Raw genomic sequence first — 24311 nt, 5'->3', positions numbered from 1 at the left:
GTGCAAGGATTGGGATTGAGCTCGAGGGGGAGTGTTGAGATATCGAGCTCCACTCGCGATATGCTAGGGTGACCGTTGTGCATTTATGTCACCGACTTGTTAGCTGTAGATGCGGTTGGTACACCGCCCACGAATAATAGCTGGATGACAGCTATCCTTTTTTACTCTAGTTTGTGGCTCAGTTAGTATGCCACCTTAGTTAGTTGAGTTTGGTTTGAGACCCACATATAGGGTTCTTCTATTTCTTTGTACTAGAGTTCTTTTGGCTTTCACAACTAAGAAGAGGAAAACTATTTTCAGCCTCCACCTGTGTGTGTATTCCCCCATTGTGTATGTGAGAAAGCCGCAAGTGAGACTCCTTCCCTCTCTCCCACTATCTTCACAATCTTTTGGTGGAGATGCCGGGTAGGTTTGGCCTAGGATTTTCCTACCCTAACCTTACGATCTCATCTTGTTTACAAGCAAAGATTTTCTTCTTTGTGCTCATTTTCTGCGCAAGATGTACAACATTCCAGTGTTCCATGGATCAGAAGGTGAAGACTCGAGGAGTTACCTTTGGGAATTCAATCGAGCATGTCGCTTGACTAGTTGGTCTATGAAGAAACGTGCTGAGATACTTCCAGATTTCTTGGAGGGTGTGGCCTTAACTTGGTACAAGGCCTTGCCAAAAGATACCAAGGATGATTGGGAAAGCTTGGTCGAGGCAATGAAGGAGAGATTTGGGACATTGGAGTCACCAAATTCCTTGTTATTGCAACTAGAGAAGATTTCCCAAAAGGAAGGAGAGTCAGTTTTGACCTTCGCTATGAGGTATAAGGATTTATTCATAAAGTACCAACAAGCTGCTTTGCATATGGTTGAGTCTTCTTCATCTTTTATAGGAGATTCTAAAGGTTCATGGGCAATGGAATATCTCAAGATGAGCAAATTTATTTATGATTTGGATTCTCCTTGCGTGAAAAGGTTCTAAGCAAAAATCCCAGTAATTTCAAAGAGGCTCTTCGCCTTGCTTTGAAGAAGGAGATGGGCCATCAAATTGAGTCCACATTTCAGCCATCTACAAGTGTTATGACTCCGGCACATCGGGTAGAGGTAGCCTCAACATCCCAGGTATCTGCTTCCTCACTGGATCATAATATTGCACAATTGATGGTAGAATTTGCTGATTTGAAGTTGCACTTAGTGAATGCCAAGCCACCTAGGGCTCCACGAACTGAGGATAAGCCTAGAGATAAAAGCAATGTTACCTATTATGAATGTCAAGAGAAGGGACACTATCGTCCTGAATGTCCAAAATTGAAAAAAAGAGAGACAAGAGTGTAGTACTCTTAGAAAGAACATGTTCAGAGGAGGAAGATGAGGAAGAAACTTTGATGCCATTGATGACAAGAAGTTGTAAAACTACGAGTGATGAGGAAGAGGAGGAGGAGAAAGAACGGAGACATAAGAAGAAAAAATCATCTCGAAGAAAGATTGGACAATGTGATTTTCCTCTTGGACAAGGGACTCTTAGTTATGATCTATTGACACACCTTAGAGAGAAGACTGCACAAATCACATTTGGGCAGCTTTTGGCACTCTCTCTAAAACTTAGGAAGGAATGGAGTAAATTGGCTAGCACTAGGGAGTCTAAGAAAAAGAAAAAAAAGGATAATGGGACACCTCTGGCACAAAAGGTAGACATAGATGTGGGAGATGATGTACTTGTTGTTGATGTCATCATAGATGGTCAGACCATTTCTAATCCATACATTGATGGGGGTGCATCGATAAATGTCATGAGTGAAAAGACAATGAAAGATGTTGATTTGAAGTTTTCTCTTAACTGTCCTTATCGCATTAAGTTGGCTGATAATACTAGAGTGAAAACTCTAGGAGTTGTGAAGAATTTGGCAGTGGATGTGTGTGGAATTTTTGTACCTACAACATTTCAGGTTATTCCTACAAAACCAGATGCTAGGGCTTACCCATTGATCTTGGGAAGGCCTTGGCTCCATCAAATGAAGGCAGTACAGAAGTGGGAGATAGGTGATCTTATTCTCCAAGGAGGGAATAGGAAGGTCCGCTACAACATCAAGAGTCACCAGAAGAAGGTGGTAAAAGAGGAAACTTCAACTTTCGAGGGCTCAGAGTCTGAGTCATCCGATCACGAGACAAGTGGCACCTCCGAGGAGTCCATCTCAAAAGGAGAGGTGGCAGGAGTGGTGTTTGGTCTTTGCCTTGGTGTTGATTGGGGGGACAATCAAGGAAATGGAACTTCAAAAGGAGAATCATCTTCAACCATGTATGAGGAAGTGGTGGATCACACTAGTCTTCGCCAACAAAATGAGATTCTTCTTGATGAGACTATAACATGTACTGAAAGAGATGAATACCTAGAAATGCTTGATGGGTTTCCTAATCTGTTTGCAAATAGTTACTCACAAGTGTGCCACGTTACCTTAGTGGAGCACAAAATTGACTTGAAGCCTCAAAGCAAGCCCGTGGTGCAACAGCTTAAATAGTTGGGAGTGGTACAAGCAAAAGTGCTCAAGAAGGAGGTAACTAACTTGCTCCAAGTTGGGTTTATTTTTCCAGTTGAGAATTCATAGTGGGTTTCTCCAGTGGTGGTTACTCCCAAGAAAGAAAAGAAATGGCGTGTTTGTGTGGACTTTCGCTCTCTGAATGCATGCACAAAGAGCGATTATTTTCCTCTACCATTTTAGGATGAGATATTGGATTAACTTGCAGGCCATGAAATATATTCAATATGTGATGGGTACTTCGGATACTTCCAAATTAGGATTTGTGAGGAAGATCGAAGGAAGACTTCATTTGTTATACCATGGGGGGTGTATGCATATAGGGTGATGCCATTTGGTTTAACTAATGCACCAGCAACTTTCCAACGTTTCATGAGCTAGGTATTTGCACCCTACTTGGGAAAGTTCATAGGAGTGTTTTTGGATGATTTTTGCATTTATTCAGGCCATGTGGATCACTTGGTAAAGTTGAGGATTTCATTGAAAAGTATTGATGACGCAAAAGGTTGCCTTAATCCTGTAAAATGCCATTTGGCCAGGAAGAAGGTGGCTCTGTTAGGACATGTTATCTTAGAGGAAGCTATAGAAATGGATCCTGAGAAGGTACAAGCAATCATGGCCCTTCCACCACCTAGTAATGTCAGAGAGGTGAGGGGCATTTTGGGTAAAACAAAGTATTACTAGCGCTTTGTTGATATGTCTTTTGAAAAGATGTATCCTATAAATTTATTAACAAAGAAAAATGTATCTTTCCAATGGGGACTAGAGCAAGGTGAGGCATTTTTTTTGCTTAAGGAATGCATGAGCCAAAGGCTGATTATGTAGCCTCCTATGTGGGAGGATGATTTCTATGTGAATCCAATTGTGTCAACTCATTCAGTGGGAGCTATACTACTTTAGAAGGGTGAGCAAGGATGCATGCAACCAGTGTATTATGCAAGTCGGCAACTCACGGAGGTTAAGGAGAGGTACGATGAAATGGAGAAAGAAGGTTTATCTTTGGTCTTTGCAGTGAAGAAGTTTAGGTCATACTTGTTGCCTCGCTCTTTTTTCTTCCTTACGTCTCAACCTGCTTTACAATTTTTGGTTCGCAAACCCAATCCTGCTAGAAGATTTGCTCACAGGTAAGGAGGAAGAAGAAGTAACAAAGGCAAAGGAAGACTTAGATGAAGAGTTGGAGACCCCGCCAATAGCTTTCAAGCTGCATTTTGATGGAGCCTTTATTGGCCATGACTCAACAAAGATGTCCATGAGTGGTGCCAAAGTTGTGAGGTATGCCAAGCATATGGGCGCAAGCAATTGGTTCCTGGGCCCTTGAATCCCATTCCAGCATATGGTCCATTTGAAAGGTGGGGTTTGGATTTTGTTGGCCCCCTTCCTCGTTCTTCACAAGGGAAGTATTATATATTAGTTGCAACTGATTGTGCAACTAGATGGGCAGAAGCAAAAGCTACTGTCAACAACAAAGCAACAACAGTGGCATCATTTCTCAAGGAGTTTATATGTGCCCGTTTTGGTTGCCCTTTGGAAATCCTTACAGATGGAGGGAGGTCTCTTAGGAATGACTTGATTGAATCTTTGGTGCACAAATTGAATATAAATCATGTCATATCAACTCCATATTATCCCCAATGTAATGGTCTTGTGGAAAAAACTAATGGTTTGCTTTGTGGGTCCTTGTCTAAGCTAGTAGACACCATGAAAAGGAAGTTGGATGTGCATATACCAGAGGTTCTGTGGGCTTATAGAACCACTCATAAGCTCTTCCTTGGTTTCACACCTTTTCAGATAGTTTATGGAGTGGAGGCCATCTTGCCAATAGAATTGGAAATCTTAAGCCTTCGCACGTCTTTTTCTCAATTGTGCAATGAACAGGAAACACATGCCCAATGTCTAGTATAGCTGGAGACCTTGGATGAGAATCGGCTTCAAGCACTTCAACATTTGGAGGCAGCACAACAACGTCGCAAAGCAAGGTATGATGCTCTTACCAAGAAGAAGAAGAAGCCAGAACTCAAAGAAGGAAGCTTGGTCATGAAGTTTGATGGTCGTGTGGAGAAGCGGCTAGACAAGAAACTCCTTTGGTGCTAGGAAGGTCCCTTTAGGGTGAAGAAAAAGTTAAAAAATAACACTTATCTTTTGGAAGATGCAAATGGTCAAGAGGTCCCTGGACGTGCCAATGAGTATTGGTTAAAAGTGTTTTATCTACGGATACCATGGCCAGCAGACCCCCATGCCAAGCACGGGGATCTGCTAGGGGGGGAAAGATGTGACAATAAAAAATGATATTTTGTTTTGAAACCTGTGGGAGGATTTGTGGGGCCCGCAAGGTGACAAAAGCTAGCCATGGAGACAAAGAACCAAGAAGCGTGATGGAGAAGTTGGTGGCGGGAGACGGCTCTTTGTAGCTACTCTCATTGCGGCTTGTCAATCTTTTGATGTCGACTACTTTATTTCATGTAATCATTAATGTGGGTTTGACACTAATTAGAATAATTAGTGAAAATGATTGCAAATGTTATGAGTGGAGTGCATCATTGTAAATACCACGGGTATGAATTATAAATACCTTGGTATAGGGGTAGAATGGTTTGAGAGATATATTATTTGCTTTGTAATTAGGAAAATAGAAATGAGTCATGTATTTTGAGTGGGCCAGATGACTGCATGGCCTCCATAACGTACTAAAATAATATGGAGAGCACATGCCAAGCACATGGAGGGCATGTGGAAGAGTGTAAAGTCAAGAGGAATCCTTCTAGAATTCCAAGGTGGTATATGGAGGATGTTGACATATGGAAAAGAGAGGGTCCCTATGGGCTCCAAGAGGAAAGACTCAAGTTGACTCTCTCAATTTTTAAAGTCATGAGGATCTTGTGATGGGACACTTGTCAAAATGTGTCCAAAAGGACATTTGATGGTGACCCCTGTCCTTATGTCACCAAGGGTGAAGGAATCTACTAGCTGAAAATGTTACAAGGTGAAGGAGGGTGAGAATTGCTCTATAAAAGAGGCCTCTCTCCTCCCTCTCCAGCATCTGGTTCTTCCCTTCATAGTTATGCCATCACTTGTATCTAGTTTTGCCTATCTTTTCCTTTTCCCTTCTCCTAGAGCATTAGGCTCTCACTTTGTACCCCTCTTCTGGCTTTTGATGTTTTGAATAAAGTTCATGCTTCCTTTTTCCTCATCCTTCTTCCATCTCCTCTCTCCGCGCGCTAAAGCTTAGTGTACCCACATGAGTGAGTCATTTCTAGATCTATGTTAAGGGTATTCTCTACGCCCCTGGGTGAGCTCAATTTGCCATGTATTTGGGAAGCTACTTCTCTACTGAAGGAGATCATTGCCCTTTCCATAACTACAATCAGGTATGGACAGTTTTGACAGTCTTCCACAAAATGGTCATAACTTTCTATTACGAGCTCCGTTTTGAATGAAACTTATATCAAAATCTTTGTCTTTTCAAGATCTATCTACTGATGTATTTAGATATTTGTTCCATTTAGTAGAATAAAAGTTATTGTTGTTTGAGTGGTCAGGTTTGTTGTTTGGAGCAGTTTTGAGAAGCTTTCGTAAAACCGTCATAACTTTCTGTTCCAAGCTCCGTTTTGAATGAAAATGATATCAGAATCTTCATCTTTTTGAGATCTCTATTTCATCCCAACCGTCCCATTTAGCCAGATCAGCCCTATTAATTCACGCCTTTCACATAAGTTCACATTGTGTTGAGTCAAAAGATGTTCTTCCAACAACGGCTCGCCGTTACTTTTGGGGTTGACCAATTAGCTCAAATCAATGCTTCCCCTCAATCTTTATTATTTCCAATGCTAGAGTACAACCTCACCTTTGACGTCTATATCTTTGTTTTGATATGAGAAGATAGAGAATGAGTGTCTCTTTAAGCTTCATCTAATGCCCAAATGTCTTCTCTCTTCTTCAATTTGTGGGTTGAGATGTGACCAAAACGAAACCCCCAGTTTTGTGTCACAATACAAATGATGCTCTAATGGTTGTTGCTGGAAAACAAGATAGATAAATAAGTAAAAATTACAACAAAAAATGATAGAAGATATGAATTCAAATGCATTGTTCACTTACTCTGAGTGATAAGGGAAGAGAATAATAGTGATCAAGATGAAGTTGCAATGTTTGAACCACTTCACAAGATCAACAATAGGCACTCTTGGATTTCTTAATAGGAAAGAGATATAAGGATAAAGTATGTGAACTTCAAACTGATATTCCTCTTTTAACTCTGGCTTTTACATGCTGGAAATGTTTTTTGGTCAATCCATTATATAAGAAAGTCAATCCATATCATCACCTAAGCAAGAAACTTAATCCATATCATCACTTAAGTAAAAAGATCACTTACCTGAGAAAAGACAAAATCATAGTATCTGTGACTAATTTTGTTGGTCACTTCAATGCTAGCAGGTAGTCCTTGATCAAAGCAATCTCTTTTACATAATTCACATCTCCCAACCTCATGCCAATCCTTGAACCCAATTGCATGAGCCTTTATGTATTCTAAAGATCCCTTGTCATCGTCTCTTGAATCAACTACTTGTTGGATGCCTCCCTCTAGTCTTTCATGGCTTCTTTGCAAGCAACCTTTCCCCTTGTGTTCTTGTTATGTGTTACATCATGTATTTTAATACGTTCATCCTTTGGATTCCTTTCGAGGGGCACCAATAGAATGTCTCTCATCTTTAGGTCCACCCAATCTTGAGGATGAAGTAACTTTAAAGAATCCCAAAATCCTTATCAATATGACTCTATAAGAATGAGTAACAACAATCATGGAATCCTGCAAGAACTCTATCATCCTGTCCTCAACTGTCATTTTGTTTAAACTGCCTCACTTTGGATTGATGGAGGATATGCATAGACTTTCCTTTCCTTTGATGAGAACCTCTGACACTAGAACCCTTTGATGTGGCAATAGGGTGGTAGCCTGGGCAATAGAGGACCCCTCACCAACCTCCTAGCTATCGACTTTGTCCTTGCCATGACCAATACTGCCTCCTAGGATGTAAACAAGACAAAAAGTGCTTAAGAAAGAAATTTGAGGGTTTGAAAGAGAAGCCAATAGACAAAAATGATTTCTCAAGCATATTTTATTTCAATAGTGAAATACAGCATAGAGGCACAATATAGACAACTAAAAGCAATCCCTAAATGCAATTTGTCATCCTTATACAAGATTATGTTAGCTCACAAACCATCTGGATGAAGAAACGAAGCCCAATAGAATTAAAGAGCTAGATAAAAATAAATGTGCTCGTTGGGGTTTGGGGACTAACCAATTGGAAGCACATTTTATTTTAACAGGGAAAAAGAGTTGAAAAGCACAAATTAGACTATAACTTATTTTGAACTTGAATATACCGATGCAGAGGGAAACATTTCAAAACAACATTAACATCCCAAATCAAGAAAAGTGATCAAGAAAGTGATTTGGAGGGTCGGGGACATGCCCAATAGGCCAAATCTCTTTCTTAAGCACATTTCTGCAGAATTGATGAGTCTTCTCAATTTCTTATTCCAAATTTCATTGCAAAATCTAAAATTCAAATGCATGCAACCTACTTTGACCAAGAATCTACATATGCAGAGGGAAACAGGTTAACAGACAAAAATCTCAACTCAAGAAAAGTTTGGGGAGATGCCCAACAAGACAAATTGCTTTCTTAAGTACATTTTTATAGAGATGATGAGCCTATGATTCCATATTCCATTGCAAAATCTTAAAGTCCAATGCATGTAATCTACTCTAACTAGGACTACATATGCAAAAGGAAATATGTTAAGAGACCACCAAAATCTCAACTCACAAAGTAATTTGGAGGGTTGGGGACATGCCTAATAGGCCAAATCTCTTTCTTAACACATTTCTACTGCGTTGATGAGCCTACTCAATTTCATATTCTGAATTTCATTCTCATTTCATTGCAAAATCTAAAAGTCAAATGCATGCAACCTACATTGACCAAAAGTCTATTATGTGGACTAGAATACTCATCAAGATTGTTCTACGACAGTTGAAAACTTTTCATTGTTGTTGCTTGTGGCTTGTGAGAGTTGACTTATTGTAGACTTTTCTTGTACACACGCTCGCTTGCTCGGGGGTGCACTACAAAAAAACCCTAGGTATCATGTGCATTCAAGGGGTATTTAAAAAACCCCTCAACTAAAATTTTCCCCCAATAAAGATACCCCTCTTTACTTATGAACTAACATATTTTTTTTCTAAAGTTGACTTTAAAAAATCCCTCCTGTTATTGTAAATCTATTAAAATTTTGCCAAAAGTTCCATTAAAATACCCCTCCTTTTGAATGCATGCGGTATTATAAAATTTTGTGAGTTGAACCCCCCAAGCCCACTTGCAGGAGTAAGAGGTCAAGAATGGCAACAAATGAGGAGGAGGTATTCGTTGAAATTGACAAATGAGGGAAAAACAGCTCTATAAGTGGCAACATGATAAAATAATTACCTATGAATTGGGATGGGGGTCCCACATGTGGGCTCTAAATGTAGCCATATATAGAAAATTTGGGGGATGGGGTTCCATAAATAGAAGAATGCCAAAATGATGACTTTGACCTTGAGAAGCGAGCCTCATGTACGGATTTGCATAACGGTCCTTGTCCTTTTGACCTCCAATGCTTTTGGCCTCCCAAAGAACTCACTATGGGTACCTTCATTCTCCCTCCACCTCTCAGATCCACATAGACTTCTAGAGATCTGGAGGTAGAAAGCACATATTTACACAAGGTCTAGATGTAGGAAGCAGACGAATTTTAGCCACTGTCTTCCACATCCACAGGGAGTGTGAGAGCTATTTTGTATCGCCTTAGAGCAAAGAATCAATGCCATTTCCATCTGGAGTTAGTCTCGAGGGTCCCATACAATGGAGGAGTAGCCAAGAGGTAAGGAACTTGATTGAGTTTCCAAAAATGTGCTTAAGGATGGCCTTCAATATCCCAAATCTATTACTTGAGGCACATTATAAGAAAAGTGCTTAAGAAAGCGACCTAAAGTGATTTGGGGTGTTGGAATCCTCCCAATAGGCCAAATTGCTTTCTTAAGCACATTGTTTAGAGCTTGGATGGGTCCTAAGTTTGAAAACAATATTTTGTCAAATCCAAAAGATAAGGGCAGGAGCTCCCAGAAAAGGACTTTAGATTTCACTATTGATATTGTCACTAGGGACCATCCTAACTCAAGTAGAGTCATCTATCATGTGTCCTAATAGTCTACTTGTGAAAGTAATTGGCTTGTTGGGAGGTTCTGGAGCCAGATAGCTTTGTTTGGCACATTTTGAAAAAAAGTGTATAAGAAAGTGAGTTGTACTATTAGAGACCTATCCAATAGGCCAAATCACTTTCTTGAACACATTTTGAGCTTCCTTGAACACGTTTCATGAGCTATGAAAAACATTGTTGATATTTCAAGCATGGAAAAATAATGAAATAACTATTTTTGAGATTTTCTAGAGGATTGGTGCTTACCAAAGCTATTTTTCCTGTTATGGTCCTGTAGAACATTTCAAATTGTCCTAGTAGAGAAAAAAGTGCTAAAGAAAGCATTTTTTTTTGTTCGAAGTTCACCCAATAGACAAATCGCTTTCTTAAGCACTTTTTGGACTTTGTTGAGCATATTTGATCAAGTAGTGCATATGAAAGAAATTGTTGCTGTTTGAAGCATGGGCAAATAATGAAATTACTTTATGAGATTTCTGATAGGGTCAATTCTCACAAAAGATGGTCCTTCAAAAAATTCTAAATGTCCTAGTAGAGAAGAACATACTGAAGAGAGAGATTTATACTATTTGAAGTCCATCCAACAAGTAAAATCACTTTCTCAAGCACTTTTGGATGGTGTTGAGCATATTTGACCAAGTAGTGCATATGAAAGAAACTATTACTGTTTGAATCATAAACTGATAATGGAATGGCTTTTTTTGAGAATTTTGATAGGGTCGGTGCTCACCAAAGCAATTTTAACTGTTACGGGCCTTCAGAACATTCCAAATGTCTTAGTAGAGAAAAAGTGCTAATGAAAGCGATTTGTGCTATTGGAAGTCCACTCAATAAGACAAATTGCTTTCTTAAGCACTGTTTGGACTTTGTTGAGCATATTTGATCAAGTAGTACATATGAAAGAAGGTGTTGGTACTTGAAGGATGGCCAGATAATGGAATAATTTTTTTGAGGAGTAGTGCTCGCAAAAGCTATTTTTAACTGTTATTTTTGTGTGGTGGAATACAATCAAGAGTTTGGTGGTCCTCTGTCTTAACCTGCCATTGAGAAATGCAAGGTGCTTTGAGTTGTGAAATTAAAGAATCAAACATTAATAATTACATTATGATTATGGAAGACATTTGAAATCCAAGTGACTGTGTGGTTACCTCAAATGCAATGAGCCACCAAATTTCCTTTTTTGGAAGTATTTTGGGTCTACATGTATAATTGATGGATCAAGAGCTCTATTCATTAATGTGGGTCACTCATTTAATCTTTTTCTCCCACATTCATCTAGATTTGTAACAAGTTTGAGACATCCTTGGCACTCTTCAAATGTGCTACCATAAAATTCAACCATTCTCCTTTGTACATGTTCAAGATCGACAAAAATGTTATTCCAAGCATTATACATGGTGCTTCCCTTTCAACTTTGTACACCCCTTCAATATGAAAACAATATATCCAATATAATCATCTACTTGCTGGTTGAGTAGGCCTCTTAACTTCCACACTTCTGCAAGCTTCGGTAAGTGACCAAATTTAATCAACTAATCTTTTCAAAGTATTGATAGTGCTTTGAAAATAGAGGTGTAACCTTTCTTGCTCACTCCACTCTCATCAAGTGCCCCTTGGATTATGTTCACATCAACTTTGTTGCTATCTACAAATTGTTGCACAACATTGCATTTGACTGTTTTAAATTTTTCTCCTCTAGCACACTTTTTTGCAATACAATAGTAGTTGACAGTACACCTTTCATTTGTTTTAGTGGAATAGCATTAGGATCAACCTTCTCCTTTGGGGCTTTAGAATTTTCCTACAACTAGCATATACATAAAAGTATTTCTATGCTTAATTGCTATTATCATCGAGAATGCAATCATTGTTTCTATTTTGCATTCAAAATAGTAAAAGCAAAAGAAAAATTACCTTACTCTCACTTGCATCCTCCACTGCTAGCTTTCAATTCCACAATGTTGTGAATCTTTCTATTTCTGTGCCTTTCTCCCAAGGGAGTGGCTTTTGTTTTGGATTTCCTCAACTTCTTCTTTGTTTTTGTGTGTTCTTTAGTTTCCTTCTATAGTTGTTCTTTCAATCTAGAGCTTCTACTATCTATTGCAATTTCATCTCCATCTCGTGTTGATACAAGCTTTTGTATATTTTTGTAATAGCAAATTGAGTTATTTAATTTGTTTGGGGTTGATGAGATGATAGTGGAGCTTCTTAACACATGACGAGTAACAAATATTGGTATACCTTCACTACCCCCAAGATGGATGGGAGTCCAATTGAAGATAAAGAAGACAAAGATAAAGACGACGAGCTTGTAAAACAAATTCCATTACCTAGTGGTGCACAATACACTATTCGAGGCGTCCTTTGGGCTTAGAAATCACCTATATTAGAGCTACCTTCAGCTCGATTCTGGGACAAAATGGAGCACTCCAATTGAATTCCCATCAGTACTAACCCTACTTGCTAACATGGTTAGCTCGATGACAATTTGGAGGGGTGGAAGGAATTGAGATTAGGAGGAGGTTAGTGAGTGTAGGGAGCTAGTGCATGTGAGTGTTGGAGAGTGTAGCAACCATCACTCTAGGGCATCGAGTGAAGCAACTACGAAGGGCGGGCTTTGATGAGCAGTCTTGTCGAGAGATGTCTAGCAAGGGAGAGGTTGAAGTTAGGGACATGGACGGTGCTGGGGAGGGGAGGTCTCTAAGGAAGGATGGTGTCATGGATCATCAACGAGATGGTCTAGCCTCTTATGCTAAGACTACGGCTAAGTGCTTAGTGGAGGCTTTTCGCAGATGTTTGAGGAGAAAGCTTGATGTATGGCTCAAGAAGATGTCCTTCAGAGGTCGAGGGAGTCTAAGGTTAAAGGATGGTGGGAGGCTGGACAACAACATAAGCATGCTTGTGAGATCACTTTGGATTGGGTTAAGTCGGAACTAGAGAAGCTTCATTGGGGTGCTCTGTATCTATTTTTCACTAGGACAATGAAGGAAGTGCAAGAATTCATGGATTTTGAGAATGAAGTGCTTGCATGCGGGTATGAAGCCAAGTTCCTTGGCAAGGGATTCTTCTTGGTTCGTTGTGTATCCGATTAAATTAGAAACAACTTGGTGGGACTGTCTTTTTGGGTTAGTGGCATGGTGGGGTTGGTGGAGTGTTGGTGTTTCCCTGGTCATTGGCTTTCAATGTGGATGCATTCTTGTACCATGAGTGTCCTGTTTCGATCGACTTCCCTAATCGGCCACAATGGCTAGGGGAATCTCTAGAGGTCATCGCGAGAAAGTTGGGTCAAGTTTGGCTCATTTCCCCTGCGACTCGGACTCAGTTTGTCCCTAAATGAGCTTAGATAATTTGGGATTGTGCTCAGTCGATGCTTGATTTCGTGGAGTTTAAGTTGTCGGAGGGTGTGGTGCATCTGCAGCAAGTTAGACTCGGGCCCTTTCCCCACACTTGCTTCATTAGTAAGCAACCTGGTCATTTTGCTCATGCGTTCCCAGGAGGTTGAAGAAGGTTTTTCGGACCTGGTGGAGTCTGAAGCTAACTCAGGGGGGTCATTCATCATATGTAACCCTATCACGTGAGTTCAACAGAAGGATATTTTTAATATTTAAAATTTACAGAAATTAATATACATAAGGCAGTTTTTAAAATGAATTTGGAAAAAATTTACAGATTTGTATAGAAAAAGGGTACGTTTTATTAATGGAAAATTTACAAATAAGGGATTTTACAAATAGGCCTTGAACGCACGTGATATTGAGGGTTTATACATAGTGAACCCCCCGAGGAAGCTAATCAAAATGCTGGTAAACACGAAGATCGTGACATGCAAGCTGTGGATGAGGATGTGGAAGGTTCGAAGGTTGTGGAAGTGGTCGATGATAAGGTTGCAGAGGATGATGTGAGAGGTTGGAAGGTTGTGTGGCATAAAGGGAAAGGTGATCAGCTATAATCGAAAGATTAGGTGCATGCAAAGGAGTCTCTACAAGTTTTGATGGATTGATGGAAGGACTCTTCTTCGGTGTTAGGTACCGTTCAGTCGTCTTTTGCAAAAAAGGCAAGTGGCTCAAAGCGAGCTAAATCTCGGGTGAATGAGATACGTAATGAGGACTTATCGTAATAAGGACTTATTTGAGGCTAATGGTAAGAAACGTTTCTGGAGGAACACTCTGGTCGGAAGGTGGATTCGGCAAATGAGACCATTTCATCTCGATCAGTCCCAAAGCGCCTCAAAGAGGTGGCTTGGTAGTTGGGTGGAGGCAAGGAAAATGGTTTCAAGTTTATTAGAGATGCTCTGCAACATTGGACGGAGTAGGGTTCTACGTCGAGATCGTAGGTGGAGTCGGTCGGTGAGTGTTAGTTCTTGGACGAAGGGATCCTCGAAAGAAATAAAATGGATCAAAGGAACTAGAGCCAAATGATAGATGAGTCCTCTGCAACCAAATGCTCCATAATGACCAGAAACGGACCCAGGCGAGGAACAAGGCAAACGAGCGAAGTCGGGGAGGGGTGCAACCAAAGATCCAATAGAAGCGGCCAAAAACCACCGAAGGAAATCTGGATACTTTGGTCTTGGATGTTTTTTTCCACTGCTTTTGACTTTCAAAGGTTGACTCCATCACGGAGTTCACCTTCTGGGTTACATAGTCTTTGATAATTTAAGCTGTGGTTTTACAAAAAAAAAGAGTGTTAGTTCTTGGAATCTTAGTGGAAAGGAGAGGATATACACTGGTTGCGTTTGGTGGGGGTTTTAGTGACCTTCAAGAGAGGGGGGGCGAAGCGAGAAAGAAGTGGTGCGTGATTGAAAGAAGAAAAGGTTTACATATAGAAGGAAGGAGTTTCCGCAGGATACTAAAAAGGGCGAGCGTGCCCGGGCGATAACGAATCTGTTGGGGATACGGGACCTGCGAGTTTCTCTAAGCAGTTAAATTAGAAGGGCGACTTTTTAATCGCAGTTAGAAGCCCTAAATCGGAATTGCGGCGCTTCTTAATCGGGATTATCACGCTAAACATAATTTAGTTCGTCTTCTATTTCTACGTGCCTTCCTCCTCCTTCTTCTACGCCGCCGCCTTCTTCTTCTTCTTCTTCTTCTTCGGTTGCTTTGCTTTCTCAGCTCAACCCGCCATAGCCCTTCACATCAGATTCATCAGATTGCTCTCCCCAGTGACACACATGCTTAGACCATGCTTTTTGGTTTAGTTCATCACGCTTTGCAGCTGAAGTACCGCAGCTGAGAACGCTGTAGACGACTACCCTGAGCCACAGGGAGCAGCTGCAGCTGTACTGTGGGAGCGCGGTCGGATTTTCACTGTAGCTGCTTAGTTTCTCCGCAACGAGCTCTGGAGAGCTCCAGACTAGCTCCACCAGAGTCTCAGCTCGTCAGCGCCCCTCAATGGAATGAGCCATGAACTCCTTTGATATCCCGTAGCTTCTGCATTTTGGTGCTCCTGCTATGGCTTCCCTCTCTGGGGCCTCCTCCCCTCGTTGGCAGCTTGCTGCCGATGCTGGAGACAGTCCCTCGTCCAGGACCTTCCCTCTTCATCCTTCTGCATTCGCCAGCTCTGAACCCGTGTCCCCTTCGGCTCCCCAACCCATGGAAGGGCTTCAAACCAATGCGCCTCCCCCCTTCCTCACCAAGACTTACGACATGGTTGATGATGTTGTCACCGATCCTATAGTTTCTTGGAGTAGTGGCGGGAATAGCTTCGTTGTCTGGGATCCCCCGGAATTCTCCCAGCGCTTACTACCTCGGTATTTCAAGCACAACAACTTCTCAAGTTTTGTTCGTCAGTTGAACACCTATGTGAGCCTCCAGTATAATCTTTCCTTCCCAACGCAGCGCAATCAACGTCTCTTTTGATAGTCCGAATTCGTTTCAACGCATACTCTAGATTGCAAATGCGATCGAGTCATCGCTGCTTTGCTGTCTCCAATTCGTGCAGGGTTTTCGTAAAATTGATCCAGATCGTTGGGAATTTGCTAATGAAGGTTTTCTGCGGGGGCAAAGGCAGCTGCTGAAAGCGATTCATCGTCGAAAGCCTGTGTCACAAATTCAGGCGCAGCAACAGATACAATCGACATCGATAGGATCTTGTGTGGAAGTGGGACAATTCGGTATTGAGGGTGGGATAGAGAGGCTTAAACGTGACAAGAATGTTTTGATGGTGGAGGTAGTAAGACTAAGGCAACAACAGCAAACCACCGATAGAGAATTGCAAGCCATGGGAACCCGGCTTCAAGCTACCGAACAGCGGCAACAGCAAATGATGGCCTTCTTGGCGAAGGCCATGCACAGTCCAGCCTTCTTGGCGAAGGCGCAACTCATGCAGCGGTCCGAGAATTTTCAGATTGATGATGGTAGGAAAAAAAGACGGTTGCCTGAAAAGGCAGGAGGAGATGAAGGAACAGAAACGCCAAAATCGTCCCTAGAAGGCCAATTAGTGAAATACCAGGCTGGTTCTATCGATCATTTACGCACCACACTGATGCAAATCCTGGAAACTAATTCGACCATGAAAGAAGAATTTGGTGCGAATCCCCCGGAGTCACTCTTTAAAGACTTGGGCACTTCGGCCGAACACGCTGGAGCGCAGAGACTGGATGCAATGACACAAGGCACTGCTATCATCCCAGATCAAGAAATGCCCGATCCAATCGTGCGTGACGTTACGAGCCATGCAGACGGCCAGCTGCCTTCGTTTGGGCTCCCAAACTTGGATGTGACGATGGGGCGGTCGATGAGCCATCAAGACCCAGCTTCAGAGAATGAATATCTTGTATCGTTTCCGGAGAGTTTGACGCCCAGGGAAGGCGTAACAGATCTCTTGGCGCTTGATATGGATCTCAACGCAGAGCTTGGGACATGTGTGGATGGAGAAGGAACCGCTGTTGATACGTTCTGGGAACGGCTGCTCTCTCAAGGAACGCAGTCTCTGGACACAGGAGGGGTAGAAGGCCAGCGTGCCCAAATTTTACAAGGAGCTGACTTGAATCAGGACCTAGACGTCCGTGAATCAAACTTGCAGAAATTTTGCGATTGTTGAGAAGAGTCGGGCAGTTCGCCACCTGAAATCAGATGACATACAAAGGCTGCTCCCTGACCGTTTGTAATATGGTTCTCTTGTAACATATCGCCACCTCTTCACTGGAAGAAGTGAAGGACTTTCAAATGCCGCCACCTCCTGTTTGTCACTGAAAGAAGGGAAGACTTTCCAAGTTTTGTGACTTTCTGAATCCTACTCGTACCTGTGGACGGGTAGTTCATTTTAAGCTTACTCAAATAACAGGCAGAATATTGAGTTTTAGGAGGACTTTTGTTTGACAGAAGACTAACATTTTTTGTTCAACTTCGACATTTTTTGTTTTTGTAGTGCTGGTTAACGCCACACTTTCTTGAGCTGCGAAGAAGTAAATCATGTTTGCATGCAAAACCCAGTAGAGAAGCTTGTTCTAATTACAAAAGGAATGGATTATATACCATGACGACAATGAGGCTAGCCGCACGGGAGAGACACCTACAGTGAAGCTGATGAGGGTGTTACATTAATGAAGAAGCTTGTGCGAATTGCAAGGTAGCATATCCATTGAGCGCAATGCAGGCTTTCTTTTTTATCGACTGCCAAGTTTTCCAGGCTGCAGTATTTGGATGGGTATTATGCGATAGTTGAATGGCTCTTTACTTATAATTAGAAGGGCTCTGCGTATGCATTCTCTCACTTGATAGAGCCTTCAGACAGGTCTCCATCTTAGACTGGTAATCTGTGTGCAATTTGGTCAAGCTCCAGGTCGTTTAACATACGTGTATTTTTATAACAATCTTACGGTGCCCAGTTGAAGCGACTCAGCAAAACTTTCAAGCACATTTCACTGATGCTTTAAATACTGATTTGCTTAATGGGTCTGCATTGCAAGGTCTCAGAAGTCTGGGAAACTTGAGGTATGTCTGCCCTCCATCCGACACAGTTGTTGCTTGTTTGTAATGTAAATGTCCGACTTACGGAGGATAACAATGTCTCACATATTTTGTCCAAGGAAACATTGAGTAAGAATTTTCTTTTATAAGGTACAAAAAGAGGGGAATGGGATGGTACATCATGAAGAAATGGATGGACTCGGTGCTTTCACTTGCACAGTACAAGAAAAGAACTCATACGTGATCATTGACTCTTAAGAGAATCTTTCAAAATAGATAAGCTTTTTGTTTCTCTCGATTATGAAATATATGTCTTTGTTCTTTGTAAAGCATCATATTTGGAATGAGGGATCTTTTATGGAGGTCAAAAGCTTTAATGTAGTTGATTTGGGCCAAATGTAGCACGTGGTGTAATTCAATTTTCTTCTAGCTGCGATTGTAGCTCAATTGGTTTGTCTAGTTTGATATAGATGCTAATTTCCCTTCCTTGAATTGATGTTTGCAATAAAAGCAAATACTAGTACCAAGGACTTCTAGAGAGGAGCCACCAGGTAACTCCTCAACATGGGGGAGTCGAGAAGTGCTCATAATATGGCTCATGGCCAGAGGCCACTCGTCACATTTAGAGTACTTTCCTCCGTGGAAATTGTGGAAAACAGAGTATGCGCGTAATGGTAGAATAGTTGTATTGATGGGTTGATTCGATTACATCTTGTAGGAGCCCGAAGGTGACGGTTACATAAGGCCTTGAAGTAGTCACATAAGGCCTTGAAGTAGCAATACAAACAACAAATGCAAAGGCGTAGTTTGCTCATGACGTGAAGGCCTTATGGAACTGCAATGGCAAGGACTGTGGAACGTCTGCATGGCAAGAACTACGTACTGCGTTTAGCAACACAAGCAGCTGATCAAGGGAGCGTTTGCCAACATCAACAGCTCTGCAATGGAAACAAACTCTCACGAACGTTGTAATTAATTACACAGCTAATATGCTCTCGAAGTAGCAAATTAGAAATACAGAACAGCAAATGCAAAGACGTGGAGGCGTTATGTCGAACTGCATATTGGCAAGGACTTGCAAAGACTTTGGAACTCCATGGCAAAGACTACGTACCGTTTTTGACAAAGCAGCTCAAGGAAGGGCTTGTTGCCTCGAAGCTTTACCTCCAGGTGCTCCTTGACCTCCAGGCGCTAGCCCACCAGTGACCAATCTCTTGTTTGGTTTGTAGAGTAATAACCTGATAGAACACAGAAGATCTACAAGTTAATGCATTAGGGCTGTTGCTCATTAGCATAAATTTTTGGATGCCTCCCCCAAGACACTCACTTCCTTCCAGGCAGCCTTGGATTTCTTTTGCACGGCTACAGGTGCACACGTTAATTGGCATAAATCCAATGGTTTTTGGATTTGTGATGATGACACCCCGGATTGGGGTAATGATATTGCCTTCACTTGGGTACAGAGGAGCGTCTCCGTCAGATATTTGGGCTGCCAGGTTGGGGTGGGCATCTCTCCTTCACAACAGTTTGCTCCGGTGTTGGAGAGCATTAGAAGAAAGCTCCTTTTTAAGAGCTCAGCCAAACTTGACTCGGCTTCTAGGGTGGTGGTGGTTAACTAGCTTCTTCTAGCCACAGCATGGTTTGTATGCTCTTGTTGGTGCCACTCTAGGGATTGTACCACTCAGCTTAAGAGGCCCATACGAAACTTTTTATGAAGTGGTCTAGATGGCACAACTAATGTTACAGCTTGGGTGGCCTGGGAGACCTTGATTCTTCCTACAAGAAACGGGGGTTTGAATATCATCGACCCGGATCTACAGTGCTCATGAACCTTTGAAATGTAGTTGGTGCATTGGTCAACCCAAAAGGCATCACTCTATAAGCAAAAACTCCCCAAGGTGTTGCAAATGATGTTTTCTTTTCATCTTCCTCCCGAATACGAATTTGAAAGTACCCAGAATACCCATCTCATTCAGAATACATCTCATGCCCTGCTACTTGGTATAGTATTTCATCTTGAAATGGCAAAGGAAAATGTTTCCTCTTAGTGCATGCATTCAAAGGATGAAAGTCCACATAAATCCACCACTTATTTCCTTTCTTTGGTGTGACAACTACAGGAGATATCCATTTTGAATCATCAATAGGAAAGATGAATCCCGCCTCAAGTAGTTGTGTTACCTCTTTCTTTAATGCCTCAGCTTGGATCACCCCCAATCGCCTTAAGCGTTGCTCAACTGGCTTTCTTTCTGGCTTTAACTCAATCTTGTGCTCCACAAGAGAGACTGGTCGAACCTGTGAATAGCTTGTTGCAAAGAGACATGGAAAATCATCTAACATATCCAAGTACTAGAGCTTCTCACTACCTGATAGAGAATCACCAAGAAGCTCTTCATTGCATTGGCGTCGTTTAGTGTGCTCCACATCCTCCACATGAAGTGTCTCTACAGGATCTTCTTGTACCACCACCTTATTCCCTCCTGACTCATCCTGATCAGCACCAAGACAAAGACCAAAGGCCACTCCTTTACCTCACCCTCTGAGCTAGACTCTTTGAAGCTACACCATGTCTCTTCTTTTTCATCGCGATTAAGTCAGAGCTCGAACTCTCTGATGTTGAAGACTCCTCCTTGACAACTTCCGTTTGCGACTTCTGATGTTGTAGCACACCTTCTTATCATTTCCCTGCAAAATCAATTCTCCAGTATCCCACTTTGAACAGCCTTCACCTTGCATAGCCAAGGCCTTCCCAAAATCAATGGATAGGCACCTACATCTGGCTTGGTAGGGATCACCTGAAAAGTAGTCGGCATAGAAATTCCACATACATCCACTTCTAGATTCTTCACAACTCCCAAGGTCTTAACCGTAGTGTTGTCAGCCAATTTGATGCGATAAGGAGAGGTAGTACTAGAGTATTTTAAATCAGCATCTATCATGGTCTTCTCACTCATGACATTAATTGATGCACCTCCATCAATGTACACATTAGAAATCACTTGACCATCAATGATCACATCAACCACAGGTACATCATCACCAACATCTATATCTACCTTTTGAACAACAGGAATGGTGCTTTTCTTCTTTTTCTTCTTTGACGCTCTTTTGGTTACTAGCTTTCCCCATTCCTTTCATAGTTTTGGAGACAAAGCAAGTGATTGTCCAAAGGTGATATGAGCTTCTTTTTCTTTAAGGTTGGACAACAAGTCATAGCTTCCAATTCCTTGTCCTAAAGGAAAGTTTGACTGGCTAATTCTCCTTCTTGATGCCTTCTTTTTCTTACTATGGTGTTTCTCTTCCTGATCTTCCTCATCTACTTCTTCCTTGCTTTCTTCGTCTTCTTTTGCTTTACCATGCCCCCATTTAGCCATCATTACCTCTCTTTTCTTATCCCCTGAAGAAGCTTCTAACAAGGATACTTGTTTTTCTTCTTTCTTTCTCAATCTAACACTCAGGGCGACAGTGACCTTTTTCATTACATTCATAGCAAGTGATCCCACTCTTATCTCGAGGCCTATCTTCACTCTTTGGTGCTCTAGGTTGTCATGCATTAACCAAATGCAATTTCAAATCAGCAAACTCTGCCATCAATTGGAAAATATTATGATCTAACTCAAAGGACTTTGGTACCTGAGGAGAGCCCATTACCTCCACCTTAGAAGTTGAAGCTGTTGAAGATACAAAAGAGGATTCGATCTTTAGAGAAGCTTCTTTCTTGGTCGCAATGTGAAGTGCCTCCACGTATGTTGTTGGATCTTTACTCATTACTTTTGAGTGAAGATGAGGTTCCAAAGCCATAACACATTTGCTCATCTTTAAGTGATGAAGTTCTTCCAGGCATCTTCTTTATCACATCAAAAAACACATGCCTATACTAGGCATAACATGCAATCAAGTACACCCAAGACCGTTTAGTAAGGTGGGATAAATTCAATACCAAACGTAACTGGCATCTCCACCAAAAGATGTGACATGAAGTTGGGGGTAATGAACTTCACGCACCTCTTCACTTCCTACTGCTTTCGAACTGAGTGTAGTAGAGATATTCATCACTGGGAAAGGGACAATAAAAAGAAGCTTTTATACCAAGAGAACACACCATACTATCCTCCCTTAGATAAGAATGAAGATGGAAACATCCCAAGTGATGTTGTACTGAAGCATAGGGAGAAGGAAATCATCAGCAGAGGCCAGAATCTCAGCAAGCCGGTCTGCACCAAAGAGAAGAGCGATACGTTGTTGAAAGAAGATCTTGCGGCTCAACATGACATGAACTGATATATATCGGGGAGTTTGAAGGGGCTGATTGGGTCAGGTGGGTAGGTTCCGAGGAAACATTGCACCTCCTTCATAGGCACCTTTACACTTGGCTTAAAACACTCTCCAAACTCCATGCTTAGACTTCATCAACGATCCAAGTCCCATAGAGGTTGCCTAGGAGGGAAGCAAGAGCTACCTTTGTGGCTTGGGAAATAGATAAACCATGAATGCGCAATGAGTGGCCGAATAGATAACCCTCTTAAGCACTTTGGAAGAGAAAGCAATGAAAAAAAAAGAAAGAGACACTCAAGAGAGAGAACCTGAAAAGACCTTCATTACCAATTGAGTGAGACTCCACTCCAATGCAACTCAAAATAGTACAAACACAAGGGAGAAGAAGAGGTTTCATACATACTAGAGGGAGTGGAAGCTCCAAGACTACTCATAGAGAGAGAATAAACTAGAGAGAGATGGACTCAAGAGTCTACATAAGAGAATATCTACAAGAGGGAGAGAATACTCATGGAAGAGGCTTGAGGAGACTAGAGCTACATCAACATGAGGCATAATGGTGGAAGAGATGTTCATCATGGAAGAGGCTTGAGGAGACTAGAGCTACATCAACATGAGGCATAATGGTGGAAGAGATGATGAACAAGGGAGAGAAGGGCTCCTTTTAGAGAGATTTTGTCACCCTCCTTTACCCATTTACAATTGTTGCGTGTGGATTCCTTTCCTTATCAATCACATAAGCCCATATGTCACCATCCATGTCCTTTTTGGCTACTCTTGCCATGTGTTCCATCAAAAGGGTCCCTCTCTTTTCCATATGTCCACATCCTCCTTATTCCACATAGGAATTCTAGATTGATTCCTCTTGACTCCACACTCCACATGCCTTCCACACGCTTGGCATGTGATTGCTCTTATATTATTGGAACACATGGACATGAGCCCACCTCTTTATATGACTCACTCTTCCTATTTTTTAAAAACCCCATAATATCCCATACACAAATAACTCTCACCCCATACCAAGGTATTTATAATTCATACCTATGGTATTTACAATGATCCATTCCACTCATCCTCTCAATCCCATACAATATCTTAGAAAATAGAAATAAGTGAGAGCCGCTAGGCTATCACTTGATACTCAGACTCTTATTAAACATAGAAGAAAACAATACCAATGCCAAATAAAAAATATCAATTTTGGCGTCACAACACTCAAACTTCCACCGGTTCTACATACAGGCTTCCATCGCAAGTGCTATAAAGTAATCATCCATTCATCTTCACAATCATTTGTATTTTGCAGAATACATGGCAGTGCTCATGAGTACTTGTACTCGCTTGTAAGTTGTTTTTTAACAAGGCGAGAAATGGAAAAGACCTATTGTTTTAAATTTCACCTAAAATATAAAAAGGATAGATAAAAGTCACCCAAGAAAGCATAATGTAATTACATATCTGAACATTGACAACAAGATTTCTTGAGTTAAAATTAGCGGTACTTCAATCCTCAAAAGCTGTGGTTACCAATTAGGTGGCCACATAAAGTTAACAAGACAAAAAGATGGAGGATATTTTTACCCCAATTTTATGTGTTGTTACCGAATAATGCTTAAGATTGATGGAGGCTAGTACCCTATTATTAGAAGCTTCCAGTATGCTCCAATGTAGGGACTTGCTTTCAAAGAACTTGAATCGGTCATTTGTAGTAATGAATTCCATGACCTAAAAATTGGAAGCCATAGAGGAGAACTAGCTAAAATCTTGAATTGCAAAATGACAAACTTGATATTATTCTTGAAGTCCCAAAAGCATAAGCACACAAGGAGGCTGTGTCCTCGGGGGGGTCACTATATATAAACTCTCTATACCACGTGCGTTCAGGGCCTATTTCTAAAATCCCTTATCTGTAAATTTTTCATTAATAAAATGTACCCCTTTTCTATACAAATCTGTAAATTTTTTCCAAAACTATTTTAAATAGTCCCTTATGTATATTTATTTTTGTAAATTTTATAAATAAAAAATATCCTTCTGTTGAACTCACGTGATAGGGTTACATATGATGAGTGACCCCCCCGAGGCTGTGTCCTAGTGAATGCTAAGATGAACGCGACTTATAATAGAAGTAAATTAGGTGCAAGACGTAGCATATGAGGAGCTAAAGTCAAAACTTGATACACCATCCCACAAGCACACCACAGAATGACCAATATTTGGCCCAGGATGTGACATAGAGTCTCCATAGAATACAAGTAGAGTATGGGTTGATCAAAGTAAGTAGATATTGGTGGAAGGCCCTAATATTCAAAACTAGAAGGCAATATGCAAGTACTCT

General features: G+C 41.3%; 1 protein-coding gene across 1 annotated transcript; it reads left to right on the top strand.

Moving 5' to 3' along the window:
- Nucleotides 1-15364: 15364 nt before the first annotated feature.
- On the top strand, nt 15365-16826 carry LOC147903832 (heat shock factor protein HSF8-like). Its single transcript, XM_087372327.1, has 2 exons — nt 15365-15586; nt 15726-16826. The coding sequence occupies exons 1-2, from the start codon at nt 15377-15379 to the stop codon at nt 16824-16826; spliced, it is 1311 nt and encodes a 436-aa protein (XP_087228453.1). The 5' UTR covers nt 15365-15376.
- The last annotated feature ends 7485 nt before the right edge of the window (nt 16827-24311 follow it).

Source organism: Dipteris shenzhenensis, chromosome 3, assembly GCF_047967505.1.
Source record: "Dipteris shenzhenensis isolate YYH24624 ecotype China chromosome 3, Dip_SZ_1.0, whole genome shotgun sequence".
In the NCBI taxonomy this organism is placed as follows: Eukaryota; Viridiplantae; Streptophyta; class Polypodiopsida; order Gleicheniales; family Dipteridaceae; genus Dipteris; species Dipteris shenzhenensis.
Note: the sequence above shows the minus strand (reverse complement) of the source record. Positions and strands in the feature narration are given on the sequence as shown.

Coding starts and splice junctions, on each gene's coding strand:
- LOC147903832 (XM_087372327.1), top strand. CDS start 15,377: ATGGAAGGGCTTCAAACCAATGCGCCTCCCCCCTTCCTCACCAAGACT. Junction 15,587..15,725: donor TTCGTCAGTTGAACACCTAT/GTGAGCCTCCAG, acceptor CAATTCGTGCAG/GGTTTTCGTAAAATTGATCC.